At 34.8% G+C, this 25667-nt stretch overlaps 1 protein-coding gene across 4 annotated transcripts in view; it reads right to left on the reverse strand.

The window, feature by feature from the left end:
• The window catches only part of LOC123847624 (UDP-glucuronosyltransferase 2A1), a 58025-nt gene that overhangs the window by 22967 nt on the left and 9391 nt on the right, over nucleotides 1–25667 (reverse strand). For 2 of the 4 annotated variants that reach the window (XM_045879443.2, XM_045879442.2), the window contains exon 2: nucleotides 22788–23415. The exons of the other annotated variants lie outside the window; for them this stretch is intronic. In XM_045879443.2, the coding sequence (XP_045735399.1) occupies nucleotides 22788–23415 (628 nt within the window). The remainder of the gene's footprint in view (nucleotides 1–22787; nucleotides 23416–25667) is intronic. 4 annotated transcript variants of the gene reach the window in all.

Here is a 25667-nt window from a genome sequence, read left to right on the forward strand (position 1 = left end):
GGCAAAGAAATACTGTGACAACTGTCACAAGTTGGAAAAAATAAGGACACTGGACAAATAAATTCGAAAGGGGAGTCTGGATTATATATCAGAAAGAAATAACATTAGGATAATTGACAATGTTTTAATAAGGATTCCTAGTTTTGATCATTTTATTATGGTAATGTAAAAGGTTAATATTAAAAACTTAGTCAATTAAAAATCTTTCATTCTATTTTTATTAATTGGAATTTAAGAAATTGGCTGTTTATTACAATTATTTATTTACTTGTATCAGTATAACTCATAAATTTATTTTAGTTTATATATTTTATTCAGTTATTATCATTATTATTTTATTGCTCAAAGTGTCCCAGATTTTGGAAACTGTTTTATATATTAATTTCTATGTCCTTTTGATATGACCCCATTCTTTTATTTTTAGTTTTTTAGAGATTTTATTTATTTATTTGAGAGAGAGAGAACACGAGTAGGGGGAGGGGCAGAGGGACAAGCATACTCCCTGCTGAGAGGCGGGGCCTGACATGGGCCTCCATCCCAGGACCCTGAGATCATGACTTAAGCAGAAATCAGATGCTTAACTGACTGAGCCACTTAGGCACCCCAGACCACATTCTTTTAAAGCATTTTTTTACTTTCTGTTACCACAAGATACTTCTGGTTTAAGGAGGGCACTTGTGAAGAACACTGGGTGTTATAGGTAAGTGATGACCCACTAAATTCTACACCCAAAACCAATTTTATCATCTATGTTAACTAACTAGAATTTAAATAAAATCTTAAAAAAATAAAGTTAAGAAAAATTTTTCAAAAAATCAGGATGAGTATGCTAAGTGTGTTCATTGCTACTGAAATGTTAGTTTTATTCAGCAGATGAAACTAGTAAATATAATTGCACATCCTAATACTGTCATATATGCCTATCTATAGTTACTTCTATATCTAGCCTTTTCTGTTTATTCCCAAGTCCTTTCAACAGTGAGAAACCTGTCTCCCAGCACCACTCTGTACTTACTTATCTGCTCAGTTTTAGTAAACACATAAAATAGTTTTAGGATTGTTAGCCCATAGACCTGTAAAAAATTTTTTTGCAACCAGACAATATTTGCCTTATAAAGTTATCTTTTTTTTAGATTTTATTTATTTATTTATTTGAGAGAAGGAGAGAGAGTATAGGGAGGAGCAGAGGAAGAAGGACAAGCGGACTCCACATTGAGCATGGAACCGGATGCAGGGCTCGATCCCATGACCCCAAGATCATAACCTGAGCTGAAATGAAGAGTGGGCTGCTTAGAGCCACCCAGGCACCCCTATATTTATCTCTTAATAGAATTGAGACAGCAGTCTTCCCTTGCACAAAGTAAATAGTACACCCATATGATTTTACAGGTATACTCTAGCAAATTACAAGTAATAAATCTTATTCCATAGGCTGGGGGGGGGTAGAAATATTCACTTCATTCATTCCAAAAAGGTAATACAGTCTTATTAGAAAAGGAATGAAGGAGAAACATTCAGGATCTGCAGGAATTCACAGTGCCTGGCTAGAGAAGATTTAATAAACACATGCCTCTTTGGATAAGACTAGTTGAAAAGCAAAGAAGGAGTGTCTGGAAAAATGGGCCTCTTTAAGGTTTCTGGGCTGAAAACAGGCAGATTCTTGTTGGTGCTCAATGCACTCATCCAGGGAGTAAATGCTTGACTTAGGAGAAACATTTATCTTTGGAGGTCACGCTCTCCATGCACTCCCTGTCTGCACGCCCATCAGGAGCCAGCTTTTTCTATTCACACAATACTCCCTTATGCCACTGTGCCGAATTATTATAGTTTCATATTCCTTCTTGTTTTTTGTATTCCCTTGTTGTATTGATAACATTCACAATAAAGGCGGAGGCAGAGTGTGGCTCGGGACCTTTCACCACTAGAGCGTCTGGTCCCCAGGCCTCTCCTTTCTCTTTCTAATGTGTCTGGAGTAATCTTTCCATTCACCATCTCAGGGTTTGCTGGCCAAACCCAAGGATCTATAATCACTCATGAAAACAAAAGTGAGTATTTCTATTTCTATCAAAACATGAGCAAAATGGACTCAACGATGAACAAGAAATATAAAATATCAGTATTGCATTATGATTAGTTCAATGATAGAAGAAAACTCTTCAATGTTATATACACTGCAGATTAAAAGAAAAAGAGAAAACCTTATTACTATTTCATTAATGGATAAAAAAAAGCATTTGGTAAAACCTTAAATTTTCAATGAAAAACATTTCTTTTTTTTAAATTTTATTTTATTATGTTATGTTAGTCACCATACAATACATCATTAGTTTTTGATGTAGTGATCCACATTTCTTATAAATTAGAGAAGGAAACTTCTTTGAACTAATATGAATAGTTGTATATTTAACTTTGTTTTAATGAAAGGAAAAAATTAAAAGCATTCCCTTTAAAATCTAATATGAGATTGCCCTAGAATGACCACTTCTATGTAATATTAAGTGGAAAGTCTCAGTCATCACAAGAATAATATATTAAATACTAAGAACTAAAAAGAATATAACTGCCATAACTTTCAAATGCTCTAATTGTCTATATTGAAATTCAAGGAAACCTACAGCCACTACCTGTTAAAATTCTGCATAGAGAGAGACAAGCTTTCAATTTATATATATATAAATTATTATGAATTATAAATATTATATACAATATATATAGATATGTTAAACATCTAATGCTATAATATTATAATACCATGGTCAATATATATAATGTTACATATATTATGATATAAGATGTTATACGTATGTGCTGTTTTTTAAGTTGAACATATGTGTATTTAACTATATAATACATAATACTACTTTATATAGATTGATATGTTCCACTTTAAAAAACACTATTGGGGCACCTTGGTGGCTCAGTGAGTGAGTTAAACATCCTACTCTTTTTTTTTTTTTTTAAGATTTTATCAATTCATTTGACAGAGAGAGAGAGAGAGAGCATGCACACAAGCAGGGGAAGCAGCAGGCAGAGGGAGAGGGAGAAGCAGGCTTCCCACTGAGGAGAAAGCTCTGACATGGAGCTCAATCCCAGGACCCTGGGATCATGACCTGAGCCAAAGGCAGACGCTTAACCACTTCACTGACTGAGCCACCCAGGTGCCCCATAAATGTTCTTACTCCTGATTTCTGTTCAGGTCATGATCTCAGGGTCATGAGATGGAGCCCCATGTCAGGTTCCCTGCTGAGTGCAGAGCCTGCTTAAGATTCTCTCTCTCCCTCTTCCCTTCCCCACTCTCTAAAAAAAAAAATACAATAAAAATTAAAAAACTATCAACAACATCACTATGAACATAGATACACACACACATATATGATATTGATGATTTTGGAATCAGAAAGTCATAAGAATAACAAGTAAACCATTATGAATAATTTAGTAAAACAATGCAATTCACGACTGCAATGTCAATTTCTTTGTAAAATGTTTTCTCCATACCCCGTAATCTTAAATATGTAAATATAGCAAATATTCCAAATATAGCATGGAAGTATTTTATCTTAATTTATTTCCCAGATTTAAATGAATTTTGAGTAGATATTGAGGATTATATAAAAATAAATGAGCTCAAGTCCTACCTAGTGTGTTGGAACTTTTATGAGAATTTATTCTGGTAGAGGCTTACCTTTCTCTTTGTTTTAAAGAGGATTTACCAATAATAACAGCTCAATCTAAACATGGACATTCCTCCAGCATTTTTTCTCCCATATTTCTGAGGCAGCTGGAATGGAAGAAACCACATGCATCCAGACCCTTACAAAGTTTCCTTTTCCCCAGATGTGCTTTGGGTCATCTTTATACCCCATGATTTTCCACTCCCACCTCCATCCCATTACAGTCATGCTGACAATGCCAAAGCTATCTTTGTCATTTCCCCGGGATCATAAGCCATCATTTTCTTGCACCACTACTATGCCATCTCCTACTTTTTACAATCTTCATTAGAGTTCTGCAGATTTTATGATATTTGCATTTTCCATTTGGAATCCCTACAGATCAATTCAAATATTGATCTCCCTCACACTAAGTAGAAGAAGTTTATAAACAGGGAATTATGAAATAAGCATCTAAAAAAAAAAACTCCAAGAGAAATGCAAATAAAATGATGTGGATTTTCAATGGTAAAGCTGATTAAAAAATTAAAACCACTGATCATAGCTGAGTTGTCAAGGACATACTAAAATTCTACACCTCAAATATTTCATTTCGTTAGTAGCTTGGTATTACTTAGGACAAAACCATGAATGCAATCCTATGGCTTGGAGAAATCACTCAAGAACTGGTACTGCAGTGCACACACCATGCACACACAATTGCACTATATATCAGTTATACACATATCGACATGAAAAATGATTACATTGTGGTGTTTACCAAAGAATCCATGACTAAGTGACAGAATAGTACTTAAACACTCTTAATAACTGGCATGTGTTTTCTGTATGGGATCCCCCACTCCCTAGTTATAGAAAACATTAATGTAACTTTCTTTACTGTTCACTTTTGAAGGAATTTTTTGTCATCTTCCTACTCTGGAAAAGAAAATCAGTGTTACCTGATTCAATATCAAATGATTTTTTTTTTTTTTTGTCTTCCCATTGACTTCTTTGTCTAAAAGCAGGGAACTAAGGCTTGAGTTAATCCTAGAACCACAAGGATTTCTATGAGATATTTAGTGATATTAGTTGCGTGGACTTTGGGAGTAAATAGATGTAGTTTATGTATTGGGCAAAATGATGTTTATGAATGAGAGACTTAATTTTTTTCAACTTTTATTTCATTATCCATAAAAATGGAATTAAGGATAATAATTTGTTAGTGTACTATGAAGATCATAATAATAACAAATGTTTAGAAAGGTGCTTCAGTGGAGGGTTAAATCACATAGATTTTATTTATTTAGTTATTTAAAAAATTTTTTCTTTTCTTTTTTTAAAATTTTATTTTATTATGTTATGTTAGTCACCATACAATACAACATTAGTTTCTGATGTAGTGATCCACGCTTTATTGTTTTCGTGTAACACCCAGTGTTCAATGCAGTACATGCCCTCCTTAATATCCATCACCAGGCTAACCCATCCCCCCACCCCCCTCCCCTCCAGAACCCTCAGTTTGTTTCTCAGAGTCCATAGTCTCTCATGGTTCGTCTCTCCCTCTGATTCCCCCCCCTTCATTTTTCCCTTCCTTCTTCTAATGTCCTCCATGCTATTCCTTATGTTCCACAAATAATAAAATCTAAACTGAAGATTGTGCCACAAGAAAGTAAGCCATCCACAGATTAACCACTTAGACATTGATATTGAGAAATAGGTTAGTGACATTTGCACATTCCAAAGTATAACAGAATTCATATTATTTTGAACAATAGTATTATTAACATAATCATAAAATTGACAGACAAGAAAAATATGCTTAGTATGGAAAATAGAAATTAAGAATGAAAGTTTCATGTTGATTTTCATTTTTTTATTATTTTTTATTTTTTTAAAGATTTTATTTATTTATTTGACAGAAAGAGACACAGCGAGAGAGGGAACACAAACAGAGGGAATGGGAGAGGGAGAAGCAGGCTTCCCGCTGAGCAGGGAGCCTGAAGCGGGGCTCAATCCCAGGACCCTGGATCATGGCCTAAGCCAAAAGCAGATGCTTAATGACTGAGTCACGCAGACGTCCCACCTGTTGATTTTTATTTAGCTGGCTGGGTTTGGAAAGATGTGGAGAAAATATCTAGAAGAATATACAACTTAGAATTTAAAGGGTGCAGCAAATATAAGATGATTTTTAAAATTTTAAAGTTTTTATTCAATTCTAGTTAGTTAACATACAGTGCAATATTAGTTTCACATGTACCATATAATGATTCAACACTTCCATACAACACACAGTGCTCATCACAAGTGCTCTCCTTAATTTCCATCACCTATTTCACCCATTCCCCCCACCAACCTCCCCTCCAGTAACCCTCAGTTTGTTCTCTATAGTCAAGAGTCTATTTCTTGGTTTGCCTCTCTCTCTTTTTTTTCCTCTTTGCTCATTTGTTTTGTTTCTTAAATTCCACATATGAGTGAAATCATACGGCATTTGTTTTTCTCTCACTAACTTATTTTGCTTAACATAATACTCTCTAGCAACATTCATGTCTTTGCAAATGGCAAGATTCACTCCTTTTTATGGCTGAGTAATATTCCAATGTATAGATATACCACATCTTCTTTATCTATTCATCAGTTGATGGACACTTGGGCTCTTTCCATAATTTGGCTATTACAGATAATGCTGCTATAAACATCGGGGTGCATGTATTCCTTTGAATTAGGTTTTTGTATTCTTTGGGTAAATACTTAGTATAATTGCTGGATTGTAGGGTAGTTCTATTTTTAACTTTTTGAGGAATATCCATACTATTTTCCAGAGTGGCTGTACTAGTTTGCATTCCCACCAACAGTGTAAGAGCGTTCCCTTCTCCATATCCTTGCCAACTCCTGTTGTTTCTTGGGTTGTTGATGTTAACCATTGTGACAGGTGTGAGGTGGTATCTCATTGTAGTTTTGATTTATATTTCCCTGATGATCAGTGATGTTGAGCATCTTTTCATGTGTCTGTTGGCCATCTGGATGTCTTTGGGAAAATGTCTATTCATGTCTTCTGCCCATTTTTTAGTTGGATTATTCATTTTTTGGGTGTTGAGTTTTGAAGTTCTTCATGTATTTTGGGTACTAACCTTTTATCAGATACATCATTTGTAAATATCTCCTCCCATTCCATAGGTTGTCTTTTAGTTTTATTCATTTCCTTCACTGTGCAGAAGCTTTTTATTTTGATGAATGCTAACAGTTTATTTTTGCTTTTGTTTCCCTTGCCTCAAGAGATATCTAGTAAGAAGTTGCTATGGCCAATGTCAAAGAGGTTACTGCCTGCATTCTCCTTTAGGATTTTTATGGTTTCCTGTCTCACATTTAGGTCTTTAATTCACTCTGAACTTATTTTTGTGTTTGGTGTAAGAAAGTGGTCCAATTTCATTCTTTTGCATGTTGCTGTCCAGTTTTCCCAACACCAGTTGTTAAAGAGACTCTTTTTCCCATTGGATATTCTTTCCTGCTTTGTCAAAGATTAATTGACCATATAGTTGTGGGTTCATTTATGGGTTTTCTATTCTGTTCCATTGATCTATGTGTGTCTATTTTTGTGCCAGTGCCATACTGTTCTGATCTACCATTGTATCATACAGAATAGTTTCACTGCTTTAAAAATCCCCTGTGCTCTGTCTATTCATCTTTTCCTCCCCTAATCGTTGATAGCCACTGAACTTTTTACTGTCTTCATTCTTTGTCTTTTCCTGACTATCATATAGTTGGAACCATACCACATGTAGCCTTTCCAGGCTGGCTTCTTTCACTTACTAATATACATTTACAGTTCCTCCATGTCTTTTCACAACTTGATAGCTCATTTCTTTTTAGTGCTGAATAATATTCCACTGTCTGGATCTACCACAGTATATCTATCCACTCACCTACTGAAGGGCATGTTGGTTGCTTCCAATTTGGGCAATTATGCATAAATCTGTTAACACATCAATGTGCAAGGTTTCCTGTGAACATAAATTTTAAACTCCACTGGGGAAATACCAAGGGGCATAATTCCTGGATCATATAGTAAGATTATGTTTAGTTTGGTAAGAAAATGCCAAATGTCTTCAAAAATGGCTGCTCCATATTGCACTTCCACTAGCAGTGAATGAGAGTTCCTGTTACTCCACATTCTCATTAGCATTTGCTGTAGTCTGTGTTCCACATTTTGGCCATTCTAATAAGTGTGTAGTGGTATCTTGTTATTGTTTTAAATTACATTTCTCTAATGACAAATGATGTGGAGCATCGTTTTATATGCTTATTTGCAATCTGTCTATCTTCTTTGGTAAGGTGTCTGTTAATGACTTTGGCCCATATTTTAATTGGGTTATATGTTTTCTTACTGTGGAGTTTTAAGAGTTCTTTTTACACTTGTAACTGTTCTTTATCAAACATGTCCTTTACAAATATTTTCTCCCAGTCTAGAGATTGTTTTCTTATTCTCTTGACATTGTCTTTCACAGAGCCGACGTTTTTAATTTTAATGAAGTACAGCTTAAAAATTACTTCTTTCATGGATTGTGTCCAGAAGTGAAGACATAGCATAATATTACAAAGTTAAAAAGAATTAAGTTTGTCAGGTTAATGAGGCACCTGTATTTAAAATGTAGTAATTTTTTTTCCATAACTAGAGGTAATTCCTTCCTAATCTATAAGTAGCATAATTCTAATATTGCACCATTAAACTGACATGTGGATCAAAATATTTCTTTTCAAATTTCTGTTTGAAATGTTGCCTTCATAAAATATATAGCATGGTGAGGTATCTAATTTCTATTATCTTTACTAAAGGCTAGAAAAGTGTGATACATCAGGGATCCAGTATTTCCTTGGTATGCCCAGTATGCCCCATTCTCAAATGTTAATAAAAAACATGCCGACAGGGTACCTGGGTGGCTCAGTCAGTTAAGCATCTGACTCTTTTCAGTTCAGGCCATGATCTTAAGGTTTTGAGATTGGGCTCTGTGCTGGGCATGGAGCCTGCTTAATATTCTGTCCCTCCCCTTGTGCCCCTCCCCCCTCACCTCTCTGTCCTAAAAAAACAAAAACAAAAACAAAACATGATGGCCTTTGTGTTTTCCATTTTTAATAGTGTCCAAATGGTCTTAAATTTCAGATTTAGTACACATTTACATTATCTGTGAAATATATAAGCAGTAAAAGTCATGAGACATACAGAACAGTTGGCCTGATCTAAAAATACTAAATTCTAAAAGCAATTACTAATTTTTAATAAAAGAAATTTATGAATACTATATGAGATACTCAATTGTTACTTTTCATTTTCTTTTCTTTTTCCTTCTCTTTTATATAGGTATCCAGTGCATAAGAGACATTTTATTGAAATTTCAAGCATCCTGTTGCAGTGTTTAAGATTATTAGATGGCATAGTATTTCCTAGAAAATGATCTTTCCTAGAAGGTAAACTTTATCATAGTATCTTGGAAGATGTTGGGAAAGGAGAGCCATTCTATCCATTTGACTTTTCAGAAGTATTTAAAAAGTAACAATTTTCCTGAAGAGTAAAAAATGATGTATGTTGGAAATGCATATATTGATAATATACATAAGTGGAGATGGGAGTGTTGTAGCTATAAAAATGAACTACAGAGGAGGGCATTTATTTATTGCCCAAGATTTCTCTTGGGGAATAGATTTCTCCAAGAGAGAGAAGCTTCTGCTTTACTAAGAAAAGAATTTGTATATGCTTGCATTTGTATCTGGGTATAATATTTATAGGCCCAGATACTAGGTCTGCAGCATGTGTTGGAGAGTACAACATTTTTCAGCATAACAAAACTTGTTTCCATGAACTTTATATTTTTTTTTTTTTTTTTTTTTTTAAAGATTTTATTTATTTATCTGAGACAGAGAGAATGAGAGAGACAGAGAGCACATGAGAGGGGGGAGGGTCAGAGGGAGAAGCAGACTCCCTGCCGAGCAGGGAGCCCGATGCGGGACTCGATCCAGGGACTCCAGGATCATGACCTGAGCCGAAGGCAGTCGCTTAACCAACTGAGCCACCCAGGCGCCCGCATGAACTTTATATTAATATAAATTCATATTAATGAATCAAAGCTAGTGTCATAAAGGGATCTGCTAGAGGTTATCTGACTATCACAGGCTCATGAAAGTTAATTGTTAATTTCTACGTGTTTTTCCAAGCTGGTTGTTACATCACCACTAGCTTGAAATTAGTCAAGGTGGGAGGAGTTACACTACAGATATTAATAAATGTTATACAAATGTGTTTTTTTTTTTCTTTTTACACCACAGAAAGCCAATTGTTAAACATTTATAGCACATCACTGGATACCAAAGTGCAAAAAAGGGAGTGCATATGTAGAGGTAGAAGCAAAATAAAGGTCCAGGATTTAACAAATGGAGTACCTCAAACCTAGAAGCCTTTTTATTCATTTTCTATTATTAAAGGACAAACTATCCAAAGCCTTATAAGTCTTAAAACAACAACTTTCTATTTACCTCTGACTTTGCGCACAATTCTGATCTAGTCTAAGCAGAGCTATTCTGTGCTGACCTTTTTTATGATCACATGAATCTAAGTCATCAAAAGGCTAGCTGATACTAGAGGTCATCACACGCATGTTTTGCAGTTGTTTGGCTCATATCTTTGTGGGTAAATACCCTGAGCTGTGTGTCCCTCGTCATTCAGCAAGCTAGGAGGTTAAATCACAAAACGAAAAGTTCACAGCAACATTCTTGGACCTTGAGGACATCATGCTAAGTGAAACAGGTTAGAGAAGGAAAAATACTGTATGATCTCACTTATATGTAGAATCTAACAACAACAACAAAGAAAAGAACAAGCTTATGGATACAGAGAACAATTGCTGGTTGCTGGAGGCATGGGGTGAGTGAAATGGGTAAAGGGAGTCAAAAGCTCCAAACTTCCAGTTATAAAATAAATACTCATGGGGCTGTATGCCCCATGCATGCTGTAATGTACAGCACAGTGACTATAGTTAATAATATTGTATTGCATACTCGAAACTTGCTAAGAAAGTAAATCTTAAAAGTTTTCATCACTCAAAAAAATTCTGTAACTATGTATAGTGATAGATGTTAACTAGACTTACTGTGGTGATCATTTTGCAATATATACAAATATTAGATCATTATATTGTACACCTGAAACTAACATAATGTTGTATGTAATTATACCTCAATTAAATAAATAAAAATAAAAATTTTTAAAAATTTAAAAATTATGGAGCCAGAATTTGGTCTATGGAATGTTCTTTCAAAACTTACAACTATTTTAAAACTTTTTTTTTTTTTAAGATTTTATTTATTTATTTGACAGAGAGAGACATAGTGAGAGCAGGAACACAAGCAGGGGGAGTGGGCGAGGGAGAAGCAGGCTTCCCGCAGAGCAGGGAGCCCGACGTGGGGCTCGATCCCAGGACGCTGGGATCATGACCTGAGCCGAAGGCAGATGCTTAACGACTGAGCCACCCAGGCGCCCCAAAACTTACAACTATTTTAAAGGAAACTTGACAAAGGTTTTCTCAAATTTGGCAATAATTCTGAAAGTTTATCTGATATGACCCAAAAGCAAGTTGTGAAGCAGAAAAAATTTTTTCTTTAATTATCAATAGTAAAAAATAAATTTTGATCCACCATGCTAGAGAGCAGGTTGAATTATCCTTATTTTCTATAGAAAATAGAATTATAAAATGTCATGTGAATAAGACAATTAAAGAATATTCAGCCAAAGAAATTACAAAAAAAGGTTATAAAGAAATGCCAGGAAGTAAATTTAAAAATGTGATTTTTTCTGGATTTTGTGTTGCTTATGGTATTTGTCAGTTTTTACAAAATCAATATTTTGTAAAGGTTTCTTATTCTAAATAAATATTTCCATTAATATATATATATTTAAATATTACAGAGCAGGGAGAGTAAGCTGCTTGCAAGAGGCCACTTGTATTACATTCACTAAAGTCACATTGGCCAAAGCAAGATAAATAGCCAAGACCAGAGTCAGCATGGAAGATGACTACATATGGGAATGCAGTACAGGGAAAGCAGAAAAATCATAATAAAAAGGAACTCTAAAAATGTAAAGAGAGTAGATATAAAGAAGACACTTTAAGGGGCAGCTGGGTGCCTCAGCCAGTCGAGCAACTGACTCTTGATTTCAGTTCAGGACATGGTCTCAGGGTCATGAGATGGAGCCCCATATAAGTCTCTGAAGGGAGTCTGCTTGAGATTCTTTCCCTCTCCCACCATTTCTCCCTCTACCCCTCCCCTGGCTCATGTGTGGTCTCTCTCTCTCTCAAATAAATAAATAAATCTAAAAAAAAAAAAAAAGACACTTAAAAAGCCAGTTACCAGGACTCTAAGAAAATACATTTGATGACTTAAGGATGGATAAATTATATTATCTCTCTATCATCTATCTATCTATCTATCTATCATCTATCATCTATGTAACATTAACCAAAATTGACAGAAGTCAAAAAAGAAAGCTTCTAAATTTTAAGAAGTATATATATTGCCAAACACTCTCCTGCAATAAATTCCCCAGCCCAAGATATTTTACAGAAAATTATAACAAGCCCATAGCTAACATCATCCACAATGGTGAAAGATTGAAAGGTTTTCCTCTAAGATTGGAAACCACGCGGATGCCAACTCAGCATTCCTATTCAACATAGCACTGGAAGTCCTAGTAAAAGCAGTCAGACAAGAAAAAGAAATAAAAGACATCTGAATCAGAAAAGAGTAGTAAAATTTTCTCTGCTTGAAGATGACATCATTTTATATATAGAAAATTTTAAAGACTCCACCAAAAATCTGTTAGAACTAATAAATGAATTTAGTAAAAATGCAGGATACAAAATCAACATACAAAAATAAGTTGTTTTTATACACTAACAACAAAATAGCAGTAAAATTAATTTTTAAAAATTATTTTTATCCTATTTACAAAACAGTACCAAAAATAATAAAATACTTAGGAATAAATTTAACCAATAAAGTGAAAGATCTGTACATGGAAAACTTTATTATTTTTTACTTTTAATTCCAGTATAGTTAACATACAGTGTTATATTAGTTTCTGGTGTGCAATATAGTGTTTGAACAATTCTATACATTACTCAGTGCTCATCACGATAAATGTACTTTTAATTCCCTTCAACTATTACATCCATCCCCTCCCATCAACTCCCCTCTGGCAACCATCAGTTTGTTCTCTATAGTTAAAAGTGTCTCTTTTTTCTTTCCTTCTTTGTTTTGTTTTTTAATCTTTTTTTTTTATTTATTTGATAGAGAGAGAGACAGCAAGAGAGGGAACACAAGCAGGGGGAGTGGGAGAGGGAGAAGCAGGCCTCCCGCTGAGCGGGGAGCCCAATGCAGGGCTCGATCCCAGGACCCTAGGATCATGACCTGAGCCTAAGGCAGACACTTAACGACTGAGCCACCCAGGCGCCCCTGTTTTGTTTTTTAAATTCTACATGTAAATGAAATCATATGGTATTTGTCCTCTGACTAAATCATTTCACTTAGCATTATACCTTCTAGATCCATCCAGATTGTTGCAAATGGCAAGATTTCATTCTTTTTCATGGCTGTACAGCATTCCATTGTGTGTGTATCTATTCATTTATTAATGGACACTTGGGTTGCTTCCATAATTTGCTGTTGTAAATAATGCTTTAATAAACAGAGGTGTGCATATATATTTTTTGAATTAGTGTTTTCATAGTCTTTGAGTAAATACCCAGTAGTGGAATTACTGGATCATATGGTAATTCTACTTTTAATTTTTTTTTTTTAAAGATTTTATTTATTTGACAGAGAGGCACAGCGAGAGAGGGAACACAAGCAGGGGGAGTGGGAGAGGGAGAAGCAGGCTTCCCGCCGAGCAGGGAGCCCGATGTGGGGCTCGATCCCAGGACGCTGAGATCATGACCTGAGCCGAAGGCAGATGCTTAACAACTGAGCCACCCAGGCGCCCCCTACTTTTAATTTTTTGAGAGACTTCCATACTGTTTTCCACAGTGGTTATGCCAGTTTGCATTCTCATTAACAGTGCATGAGTGTTCCTTTTTGTCCACATCCTTGTCAACACTCTTTTCTTGTAGTTTTGATTTTAGCCATTCTGACAGGTGTGAAATGATACCTAACCTCACCTGCTTTTGATTTGTATTTCTTTGATGATGAATAATGTTGAGCATCTTTTCATATGTCAGTTGACCATCTGTATGTCTTCTTTGGAGAAATGTCTATTAATGTCTTCTGCCCATTTTTGAATTGGATTATTTGTTTTTGGGGTGTTGAGTTGTGTAAGTTCTTCCTATATTTGGGATACTAACCCTTTGGATATATCATTTACAAATACCTTCTCCCATTCAGTAGATTGTCTCTTAGTTTCGTTGATTGCTTCCTTCACTGTGCACTGTGATGTAGTCCCAATAGTTTACTTTTGCTTTTGTGTCCCTTGCCTTAGGAGACATATCTAGAAAAATGTTTCTATGACCAATGTCAGAGAAATTACTACCTGTGCTCTCTTCTAGGATTTTTATGGTTTCAGGTCTCACATTTGGACCTGTAATTGTACATGGAAAACTTTAACTGATGAAAGAAATCGAAGTAGACACAAATAAAGGGAAAGACATCTTGTGTTCAGGATCATACAAATTAATATTCTTAAAATGTCTGTACTACCCAAAGCAATCTATAGCTTCAGTGTAATCCCTATTAAGATTCCAATGGCATTTTTTACAGAAATAGAAAAATGACCCTAAAATTTGTATGGAACCGCAGAAGATCCTGAATAGCCAAAATAATCCCAAGAAAAAAGATCAAAGCTGGAGGCCTCACACTTCCTGATTTTAAACTACATTTATAAGGTACAGTAATTAAAATAATATGATACTGACATAAAAACAGACACATAGATCAACAGATCAGAATTGGGAATTCAGAAATAAACCCATGCATATATGGTTAACTAATATTTGGCAAGTAACCCAAGAATACTCAAAAAAGAAAAGATAGTCTCTTCAATAAATGAAGCTAGGAAAACTGGATATTCTTACGCCAAAGAATGAAATTGGATCCCTATCTTACACCACTCACAAAAATGAACTCAAAATGGTAAAGACAAATATAAGACCTGAAACCATAGAACTCCTAGAAGAAAACATAGAATCAAAGCAGCTTGATACTGGTCTTGGCAATGATTTTATGGATGTGACACCTCAACCACAAAACATAAGGGCAAAAATAAACAAGTGGTACCACATCAAACTCAAAAGCTTCTGCAGAGCAAAAGAAACAAAGTGAAAAGTTAACCTACAGAATGGGAGAAAATATTTGCAAGGCACATATCTGATAAAAGGTTAATATTCAAAATATGTAAGGGACTCACAGCAGAAGACCTCAAATAATCCAATTAAAAATGGGAAGAGGATCCAAAGAGATATTTTTCCAAAGAAAACATAAAAATGGCCATCAGGTACATGAAAAGGAGCTCAACATCAATAATCACCAGGAAATGCAAATCAAAATCACAATGAGTTATCATCTCACACTTGTTAAAATGGTTATTATCAAAAAGACAAGTGATAAGTGTTGGCAAAACTGTGGAGGAAAGGAACCCTTGTGCACTGCTGGTGGGAATGTAAACTGGTGCAGCCACTGTGGAAAACAGTATGGAGGTTCCTCATAAAATTAAACGTAGAGGTACATATGATCCCGCAATTTCACTTCTGGGTATATATCCAAAGGTAATGAAATTACTGTCTTGGAAAGATATTTGCACTCCCATGTTTATTTCAGCATTCTCACAACAGACAAAATATAGAAACAACCGAAGTGTCCGTTGACAGATGAATGAAGAAGTTGTGATGTATACATCACACAATGGGATAGAAATTAACCATGAGAAATAAGGGAAACCTGCCATTTTCAACAATATGGATGAACCTTGAGAGTGTTATGCTAAGTGAAGCAAGTCAAGCAGAGAAAGACAAATTCTGTCTGATCTCACCTGTATATGGAAACTAAAAAAAGCCAAACTCATCAGAGAGTAGAATGGTGGTTTCCAGGGTTAGAAGTTGAGAGGTGGAGGAAATGGGTGAAGGTGATCAAAGGGTACAAACTTCCAGTTACAAGATAAGTAAGTTCCGGAGATATAATGTACAACATGGTGACTATAGTTAACAATACTCTATAATATATTTGAAAGTTGCTAAAAGAGTAAGTTCTACCACACACACACACACACACACACACAGCTGTAACTATATGAGGTGATAGAAGTGTTAACTAACGTTATTGTTGTAGTCATTTTACAATATATGCATCTATCAAATCATTACTTTGTACACTTTAAATTTGCACAATATTATATGTCAATTATATCTCAATAAATCTGGAGGAAAAAGAATAGAAAATACTAAACCTTAAAATATCAAAAATAAAAAAACTTTTGAAGTGTGACAAGCATAGAAAAAGAAGGAAAACAAAGGTTATTTTCATGAAATGTCTGTGATATGGTTCCAAAATCTTAAAGAGATTGCACAAAAGTGGAATATTTTTTATTCTATTTCTATCCAGCCCTTCATTTATCAATAAGAATATATCCAGCAAAATATTAATGATATTTTACAAAAATGATTTAAAATCATTCCAGAAATAATTCAATAATAGGAAATCTAGTCATATAATTCATCTATTAACTTGCCTAGAAAATCAAATAATTCTTGCCATAGGTGGAAAAAAAAGTTGACAAAACTTGACACAGTTCTGATGTACAAAAGAAAATACTAAGTGTAATAGTAATTAAGTAATTGATATTTTCTTCACATGGCTCATAAACAAGCAAGTTAATTAATGAATAAATTTAGTTATTTCAACTAAATTTAAAAATAAAAGATGAAGACAACTATCTTCACTATTATTAAATAAGTCTGAATTTATCAGAAGTAAAATTAGACAAGAGAAGGTGACCAGTGACATAAGAATTAGAAAGAGAGATGTAATTTATTTCTAGTATCAGTTTAATGAACACATGTTTGGATGACTACTGTAAAGCATAGGATAATATGGACAAATATCAGGATATGAAATTGAAATTGAATGATAATTAGGTTTTATGTATACAAACAATGACCAATAGAAGAGAAAAGGAAGAGGGAACCCATTTATAAGGCCAACAAAAAAGCAAATCAGTTGGCTGAAATTTAACAACAAATATGTAAAACCCATATAAGAAACATTGGTAAGCATTCCAAAAGACACATAGATGATTTTTTTTTTCTTCAAAGATTTTATTTATTTATTTGAGAGAGAGAATGAGACAGAGAGAACATGAGAGGGGGGAGGGTCAGAGGGAGAAGCAGACTCCCCACCGAGCAGGGAGCCCGATGCGGGACTCGATCCAGGGACTCCAGGATCATGACCTGAGCCGAAGGCAGTCGCTTAACCAACTGAGCCACCCAGACGCCCCCACATAGATGATTTTTAAAAGTAAAATAATAATATATTCTTGGAATGGTGACAGTTAAAATGAGAGTTTAAACCAAACATTTGCACTTAACTGTATGCCAATGCAAATAACACTAGTTCTTTTCCTTCTCAAAAGCTAGTTAAGATTATTTCAAAATTCCTATAACACCATAAGCAAGCAGGAGAGGCCAAAGGTACCCAGGACTTGCATGCCATTCCCTGAAGACAAAGCAAAGTTTAGCAAACTCAGGACCACATACTTCTCTGTGACAACAGAGACAGTTTGCACCAAAATAGTCAAAGATTTTTAACTTGCAAAACAAACAAAATCTATCAAGTTGAAATAATGTCACAGCAGTGCCCTCAAGAAAGTTGGGTGAAAGAATGCTCACAGGAAACACCAGATCACCAAGCAAACAGTGGGAGTTGGGCAGACTTGTTTCTTTCTTTTCCCTACCTAGGACTTTTCATATTAAAATCCTGGAAATTATGGGGTGGTCATTATTCCTAGGAACGTGAATTTCTTTATGTAGTGGATTTAATATACATAAGGTCTTCTCTGGTTCGGTTACATATTTGGTGATTTCAGCAAAATCCTTAATCTTTCTGAATTTTGAGGGCTCCAATGTAAAAGATAATGATCATTCTTGGCTTGTGTATTGGATTACTAATAATGTCTGCATTGTACCTACCAAAGCTCTTGGTAGTTGTTTAGTAAGAGTAGCTATTTAATAAGTTAATAGCAAAGATGGTACAATTAGCAAGGGTGTTAGCTGCAGAATCACTGAGTAGAGCTAGACCAGAGCTGCTTGATGGAGCACAAACTGAATATGAGTGACAATGTAATCATGTTACTTTTAGAGTTAAAATTATTAGATAATGCATTTTAAAAGCCCACAAAAGGAAAAATGGAAGAGTTAAAATTATTAGATAATGCATTTTAAAAGCCCACAAAAGGAAAATGGAAATCAGAATGAAGAATAAAAACTAAGTGGTAAGAGTTACTCTCTCTGAAAGGGTGTGGAGAACAGCATTTTTAGAAAAGGAATCCCAGAAATTGATTGATATGCTGGTTACAGAGATATATACATTTGACAAAACAAATCACACTGTATACTTTATGCACTTCCTTTTACCATGTATAAATTAGTTTCTAATCTTTTTTAAAAATGAGATAACCCTATACATCAACAGCATGGTTATAATTTTTTCAAAAGGCAAAAAGAAAATACTAATTGTTAGTAAGAATGAAGAACAATTGGAATCTTAGTAAATGGCTGATGGGATTATTGATTGGCACAAGCACTTGAGAAACTAGATTTTAGTGGTATGTACTAAAGCTAAACAATGCATATCCTATGACCTAGCATTTCCACTCAGGTATGACACACGCATATTTACCAAAAGACATGTAAAAGAATGTTCATGGCAGTGTTTATCATAAATAGCCAAAACCAGGATAGTCTACATGTTTATCAACAGCAAAATGGATAAATAAAATGTGGTATGTTAATTCAATAGAATCTACATAACTCTGAAAATGAACAAATTATACCTCTATGCAAAAACTTGGGTGAATATAAAAAACATTAGTAAAAGAACCAAAATACAAAAGAGTACACAATGTGTGGTTCATTTATACAAAGTTTAAAATCAGGCAAAGTTAATCCGTAGTGTTAGAAGTCAAGTGGTTACCCTTAGGAGTTGTAGAGACTGGTATGAGGAGAAAGAGGAGCTATGGGTATGTTTTGTTTCTTGATTTGGGTGCTGGTTGCATGGGTAAGTTCATACTGTGAAACTTCAGTAAACTGTAAAATTAGGATTTGTGTATTACTTCAAAAGATAGGTTACACAGAATTTTAAAAACCTTACAGCACTGACCCTAGGGAAATTGCGTGTGAGAAGGAATTAGAAGCCTTATGTGAGGGAAGATTAACAGAGAGATAGATCCAAGTTTTCCAGAAAAAGGATGGGAGGTTGACAATGGGGATTAGAATGTATAACAAATAAAACACTGGGTCCAGAACGGGAACCAGAAATCAAATATATATTTAAAAAAATGTGATTAATCTAGCCCCGTTCCAGGCAAGTAAGGTAGAGAAGAAATGTTAAGAAGCTTTAAGAAACTTTTTGTTGTTTTGTTTTGTTTTGTTTTGTTTCATTTTGTTTCGTTTTGTTTCTTCATGGGCTGGGAAAGGTAGCACTATTCTAGGGAATCCATTTAAAATTTTGCAATAGGGAGAGAAAGGGACCAACATGGAACCAGTGTGGTGCTGATGTGTAAAAGTGGGCTCCACTGGCCAAATGGTGCCTAGATTAGTACTGGGCTTTCTGCTCTCTTGATCTGCAGTGTGCTTGGAAAGATGGAAAAAGACTGGTAAAATAAAAAGACACAGACAAATGGGGACATGCCGTTGCTATACCTGTTTAGTTCTACTACAGCATTCAGGCCCTCATCCTTCCTATAGCTGTAGCAAAAGCAAGTCCCAAATTCTGTCCACATTAGAGCTATTGCCAGTCAGCAGATCTCTCGGAAGCTGGGGAGAGATCAAGCTCAGTGCAATTTGAAGGTGCCCTGCGGAACACTGGGCTTGAGCAAGATTAATTAGAGATTCACTCCTGTATATGAATAGCAATGATTGTCATATTTCCAGATAGGCCTGTTCCATTAGGTGTTAAAAGCATATTTAAAATTGAATTGATGAATTTTATTTGCTTCATCCATAAAATTTAAGATCTCACTGATAAATAAAACAGGATTTTTAACCAGTACAGTGAGATATTTCCTTCTAACTTGTTTCCTTCAATATAGAAATCTGGATTTTTTGTTATCACACTTAAACATGCTATTTTTCTAGTTGATTTTTCCCAGAAAACAAAAGATTAAACATGGAGATGGAAACTCTCCTGCAATTTGATGTTATTAAATACCCTGTGTTCTCCTATGTTTGATAATAATATCAAATGTAAGGTACCTGATCTACTTCACTATCAGTTTATAGCTACCAGGTGTCCCTAATACTTTAAGAATGTAATTTCAGTCAAAAGACAAATTAGATTATACTACTCCCAGTACTTCAATTTGAAATAAAATATCCAAGGCAATTATTTGTTGTTCAAGTATGATTAGTAACATGAGGAATATAAAGGATTAAAGTAAATATGATATCTGATTTCTCAGGATGTAGGATTTCTGAAACTAGATTATGATCCTGTGAAAATGAGAAGACAAGAACATTCTGTTTTACAAAGGCTTTTGCATACATTATATAATCTGTCATGATTCCCTCTGAGAAGGAAGAGTTAGTTTACCCCAGAGGGCATTTATTCTTTGCTTATCTATATTGACTACTTAGTAAGCACAGAACCCCGGGCTTTTGTCATTGCGGAGTTCTTACATAGTTTGCTGTAAACAACATCTAACATAAGTACAATTCCTTATAATTGACATAGCATATCCATATATCATATGATCATCCTAAAGAGTACAGTAAAATAATTACCCCCTTTTAAAAAGGTAGAAATGTTGTGACTCAGAGTTTAAATCACTTGCCTGAAATTACACAGCAAATGGAACTTGAACCCAGAACCTCATGTGCTTTCCAAGAACCTTCACCATCTTACTTTTTGTATCCCCTTATTTAAGGAACAGAGACTGTTATCTCACTCAATACCTGCAATAGTTGGTATGTGATGCATCTATGGGCAAAAGTAATTATTAAAGGACACATTGCAAATGTCTTGTAAAATAACATCTAAATTTAAATCAAAATATGTCATTGGGGCACCTGGGTGGCTCAGTCGTTAAGCGGCTGCCTTCGGCTCGGGTCATGATCCCAGCCAGGGTCCTGGGATCGAGCCCCACATTGGGCTCCCTGCTTGGAGGGAGGCCTCCTTCTCCCTCTCCCATTCCCCCTGCTTGTGTTCCCTCTCTCGCTGTGTCTCTCTCTGTCAAATAAATAAATAAAATCTTTAAAAAAAATAAAAATAAAATAAAAATATGTCATTGAAGCATATGAAATTTGGAACCCAGGGAAAAAGAAAATATAGTTAAGTGACATTATAGTGAATATAAAAACAAAACATTTTACTTTAAAAATTCTAATTACTGTATTTTTAAAGGCATATACAAATTTGAATTATCTTGCATATCTTTTATTTACATATGCATCGTAAGTTCAATATCTTCCCTCTAGACAACTCTATGAAGAAATTTAAAAGTTTAAGTGATGAAAAACTGGATGAAGAATATTCCAAAAACCAGAAAAGAAAAAAATGTATAGAAATTCTGCTTGTGAAAGGGAAGATTAAGGTCACATTACAGTGAGGATATTCCTGCTTCTATGGCTTGCCACAGATCTTTCTACTTGTTCTTATGGATGTCTAAACTGTTTTTCCCCCAGAGATCCCAATGGCTCTCACACTCACTGCCCTCAAGTCTTCATTTGAATGTCACCCTTTGAGACCTTCCCTGACCACTGGAGTTAAAAGTATAACCCTCCTCCCAAAACTACCTATTCTTATTTTACTACATAGCGTATATCACAGTTTAACATCTTATATTTTATTTATTTACTGTCTGTATCCTCTTACTAAAATGTAAGCTCCAAGAGGAGTAGAGATTTTGATCCATTTTGCAAAATGTACCTAGAAAAGTGGCAGGTACCGGGTTGGTGTTCAATAAATACTTTTTTTTTTTTACACAAAGAAAGCATAGTAGAAGAAAGGAAGGAGGGGAGAGAGGAAGGGAGGGAGGGAGAGAAGAGGGGAAGGAGAAAGAAAGGAAAATAAAGAGTGGGAGGGAGGAAGGCTGAAAGGTATGTAAAAGGACAATATTTTGCATATTATCTTTGTGAGAAAGTATCACTGGTAATATCAACGGTTAATTTTTGCTGTTAATTAATATCCCTGGTACTTACTACTGATAAATCTAGAGGAAAAAAAACCTTCAGGAGAGAAGAAAATAGAAAAATGAAGGAAGGTTCATGAGGATCATAAAGATAAACAACCATACAGAGCTGTTTGTATTGTTTTATTTGATCCTCGTAGGAATATGTGAGGCAAGGAAACTTGAGGATTGCCGAAGGATACAGAGAAATTAAGCTGGAGATGAGATGTGCTAGTCTAAGCACCCAGAGGAGCCTAAGATGGAGAGATAGAGATGGGGAGGGTGTAAACTCAGGTTTCCAGTGCCCAGTCCTAGGCTTTTTAAAGTTTTCTGCAGACAAAGAAAAGAATGAGGAATGAAGGAGGGAAAGGAAATCATGTATCACTTCAAAATGTTTGCCAGGTATTTTTTGGCAGCGCCACAATTCATCCTAGTAAAGGCACTTTCATTTATATTTGAAGGTTGATTTACTCATTGAAAACCCATTGCCTAAATAGGCACAAGATTATTTGCTCTGAAGCACTAGCATGCATAATAATACCACCATTACATTTTTAAGGACTTTATCCAAAAAGAATGATCTTGTATGAGGGTATTATATATAATGAGTATATTTACTTCAGCCTGGCATGTGCAGTGGGACAGAAACCATTTGCTGTTTTACCAACAAGAATAAATGGGATATCTGAAGACATTAATAAGATAATATTTTAGAGACTTACCTAGAACTTTGCTGTAGTAAGAATTCCATTCTCCCCAGTAGGACTGAAATATGTAGTCTTGCAGAGGATAAGAGATAGTATTTTTAACCCTCTCACCAAAGGTCATCTTGTCAGTGAGCTCTGACAAAGCTGCAGGTACATAGGAGGCAGGTGCTGGGATTTTCCCACAGTGTCTCTCAACTGTGAAGGCTGGAGAGAACCTCAATGTGTACACAAATGGAATTCCTAATTTCAGAGCAACGAGGTCCCCACAGATAGTTACTGGGTCTGCTACTAACACATCAAAACCACCTTTCTGAAGTCTTGCCATTAACTTGGGGTTGTTTAATACTCCATCACAGATTTGTATATTGATTCGAAAAAAAGTATCTAGAAGTTTTCCTAGTTCTTTATAGAAAGTCCAGAGTGTGAGAAGAGTTGGTCTGTGGTCTAGCCACACCTTTATCATGTGTTCAATTAAGGATTCTATATTGCTGTTCAAATAGGAGACAGGTATCACCTCAAAATTCACGGAAGAATCAGGATTAGAGTTGATGAATAGAGCTGTTGATGAAGCCAGGACAGTCACATTGTGATTTCTTTGAATCAGCTCCTCTAGAATGATCTTAATATTTAACCAATGGCTACCGTCCGTTGGCCAAATGAGCACATTTCCACTTAGAACAATTTCAGTCAAAGTCAAATTAAAAACCAGCAGCTGGACAAACTTCTTGGGCATTGTGATATCCATTCTGAAAACCATCCTACTGTAGATCTTTTAAGATAAAAAGAAATTTTCAAAGTATATTTAGGTAGATTATTTTCTCAAATAATGTTTAATGTGATAGGCATACTCATTCATAGGTCAATTGATCTATAGATTAAAAGGAAAATGATATAATTCAAACCATTATATGTAATAATATTATTATTCTAGCAACAGAAATAAATCAAGTCCTATTTGAAAGTAAAAGAAGAAGTCAAATTATAAGCCTTGGGTCTGTGTACTCTGTGATAATAATTACAAAATGTGTCTTTAATTTATCTTTCCTAAAATTAGGTTAAACAAAAAATAATAATTCTTACTGCTAAAGCCACTTTCTCAAAACTTACAGTAACTTCAAGTTAGATATCTATTACGAGGCATTTTTACATACATTGTCTAATTCAGTCCCTTCCAGAGTCGTGTGGCATAAATTACTTGCTACATTTCATAGATAATGAAATTACTGTTGAGTTGCATACCTAAAAACATATGACAAAGTAGGGCAACTGGGACTATTATCATAACATCATTTGAGAAATTGCTGGATTTCCACGGTATTATGCCTCATCTTTGTAAGTTTTAGAGACTTTGGCAATGCACAATGACCAGCATTATTATTACTTCCCTATGGCTCATATTTAGGAAGAAAAACTAAAAACAACCTTCACTTAGAAAAGGTTTTCTCAAAGATTTCAACATGTTTTAGATTAATTGGGTTATAGAGTAAATTATTACACATTTGTCAGAGGAGAGTTTTCTTCTCTGATAAAGCATACTGATAATCATCTCCTTGTTGCACAGAATTTTTCACTTTCTTTCATATGACATCTTCATATACAAATCAAGAAGATAGGGCCTAGCACCTCAATAAGTCACACGCTTTTTCACTCAGAATTGTATAGTAGCTTAAATTGGGTGGACACTAGAGTTCAATAGCCCCAGATTCAAAAACTGTTCTTTTACAAGCTTTGTGACCCTGGAAAACTACCTAGACCCTTTCAGCCTTGGTTTTCTCATGCATAAATGAGAGATAGTGATGTTAATTTGTTATATTACTTTGTGGATTAGCAATAATATCTGCAAAGTTGCTTTGTAAACTGCTTGGTTCAAAGCAAAAATTTGGAAATGTTTGTTAATAAATTTGCCTGAAGATTGATCGGTAAACCACTGGGCTAGCTACAGAATGACCAGCTAGACGTAGATATAATGACATCTGTCCGTTGAGATTCTCAGTAAATGCCAAACTCTACAAGGGTAACCATATATTGATGCTATTTTAAAAGCTAAAATCATTAGAAGTTGCCATTAAAAAGAGAAAATAAGAACAAATAATGTGATTAAAAGGATAGAAACCAGGAATTGAGAATGGAAATTAAGTGGCTTGTTTTCTTTTCATGCTCTGTTGCCTTTAAACTGACTAATTACAGGACTTGGAGTAACAAAAAGACCAGAAAGACAGAGAAAGGGGAAGAAGAGAGAGAGAAGCGACGCTTTTAGAATTACTGTATTTGTGTCCTTTCAAGAGTCAGCCTCAATTTGAATATAATGTCTGTACTTTTAAAGTTAATTAGATTTTGAAGCACAACAGCAAGAGAAGAGTATCAGTAACCCCAATGACCCCTAAAATAGGCCTAGTGAAAAGAATGTGATGTATCTTCATAATTCTGTTGCTGTCATGACCTTCCAATACAGAGGGGACAAAACACAACAACATATAAAGCATAACCAAAAGCTTATCTATAAAATACTTAGATTTGTCCAGTTACTGAGGTCCATGTAAGTAGAATATAATAATTAATTAGGGATCGTTCATTAGCAACAGTTATATTAGCACTTAAAACTTATCAAAATATATCCCCAAATCAAATACACGACTTACCCTGAATAAAAGAAAAAAGAAGAGTTCAAGGAGTCCATTTGCCACTGTTAAGTGGCCTTTTCAGGACAGTAACATAATTATCTAATTTACTGAAGAGCAATTGCAGATAATAGAATTTATTAATAACTAACATATCTGTTTTTTGTTTTCAAAGTATACTCCGATGTTACAGTGTTGTTTAATTTCACCAGTGTCAATGTAGATGTCTGTTATATTTATTCCCCAGTTCCCTGTATGCCTGCAATATATCATTGCA

The sequence above is a fragment of the Mirounga angustirostris genome, unplaced genomic scaffold, assembly GCF_029215605.1.
Source record: "Mirounga angustirostris isolate CCGP_5_RB_7025 unplaced genomic scaffold, mMirAng1.0.hap1 SCAF_2, whole genome shotgun sequence".
In the NCBI taxonomy this organism is placed as follows: Eukaryota; Metazoa; Chordata; class Mammalia; order Carnivora; family Phocidae; genus Mirounga; species Mirounga angustirostris.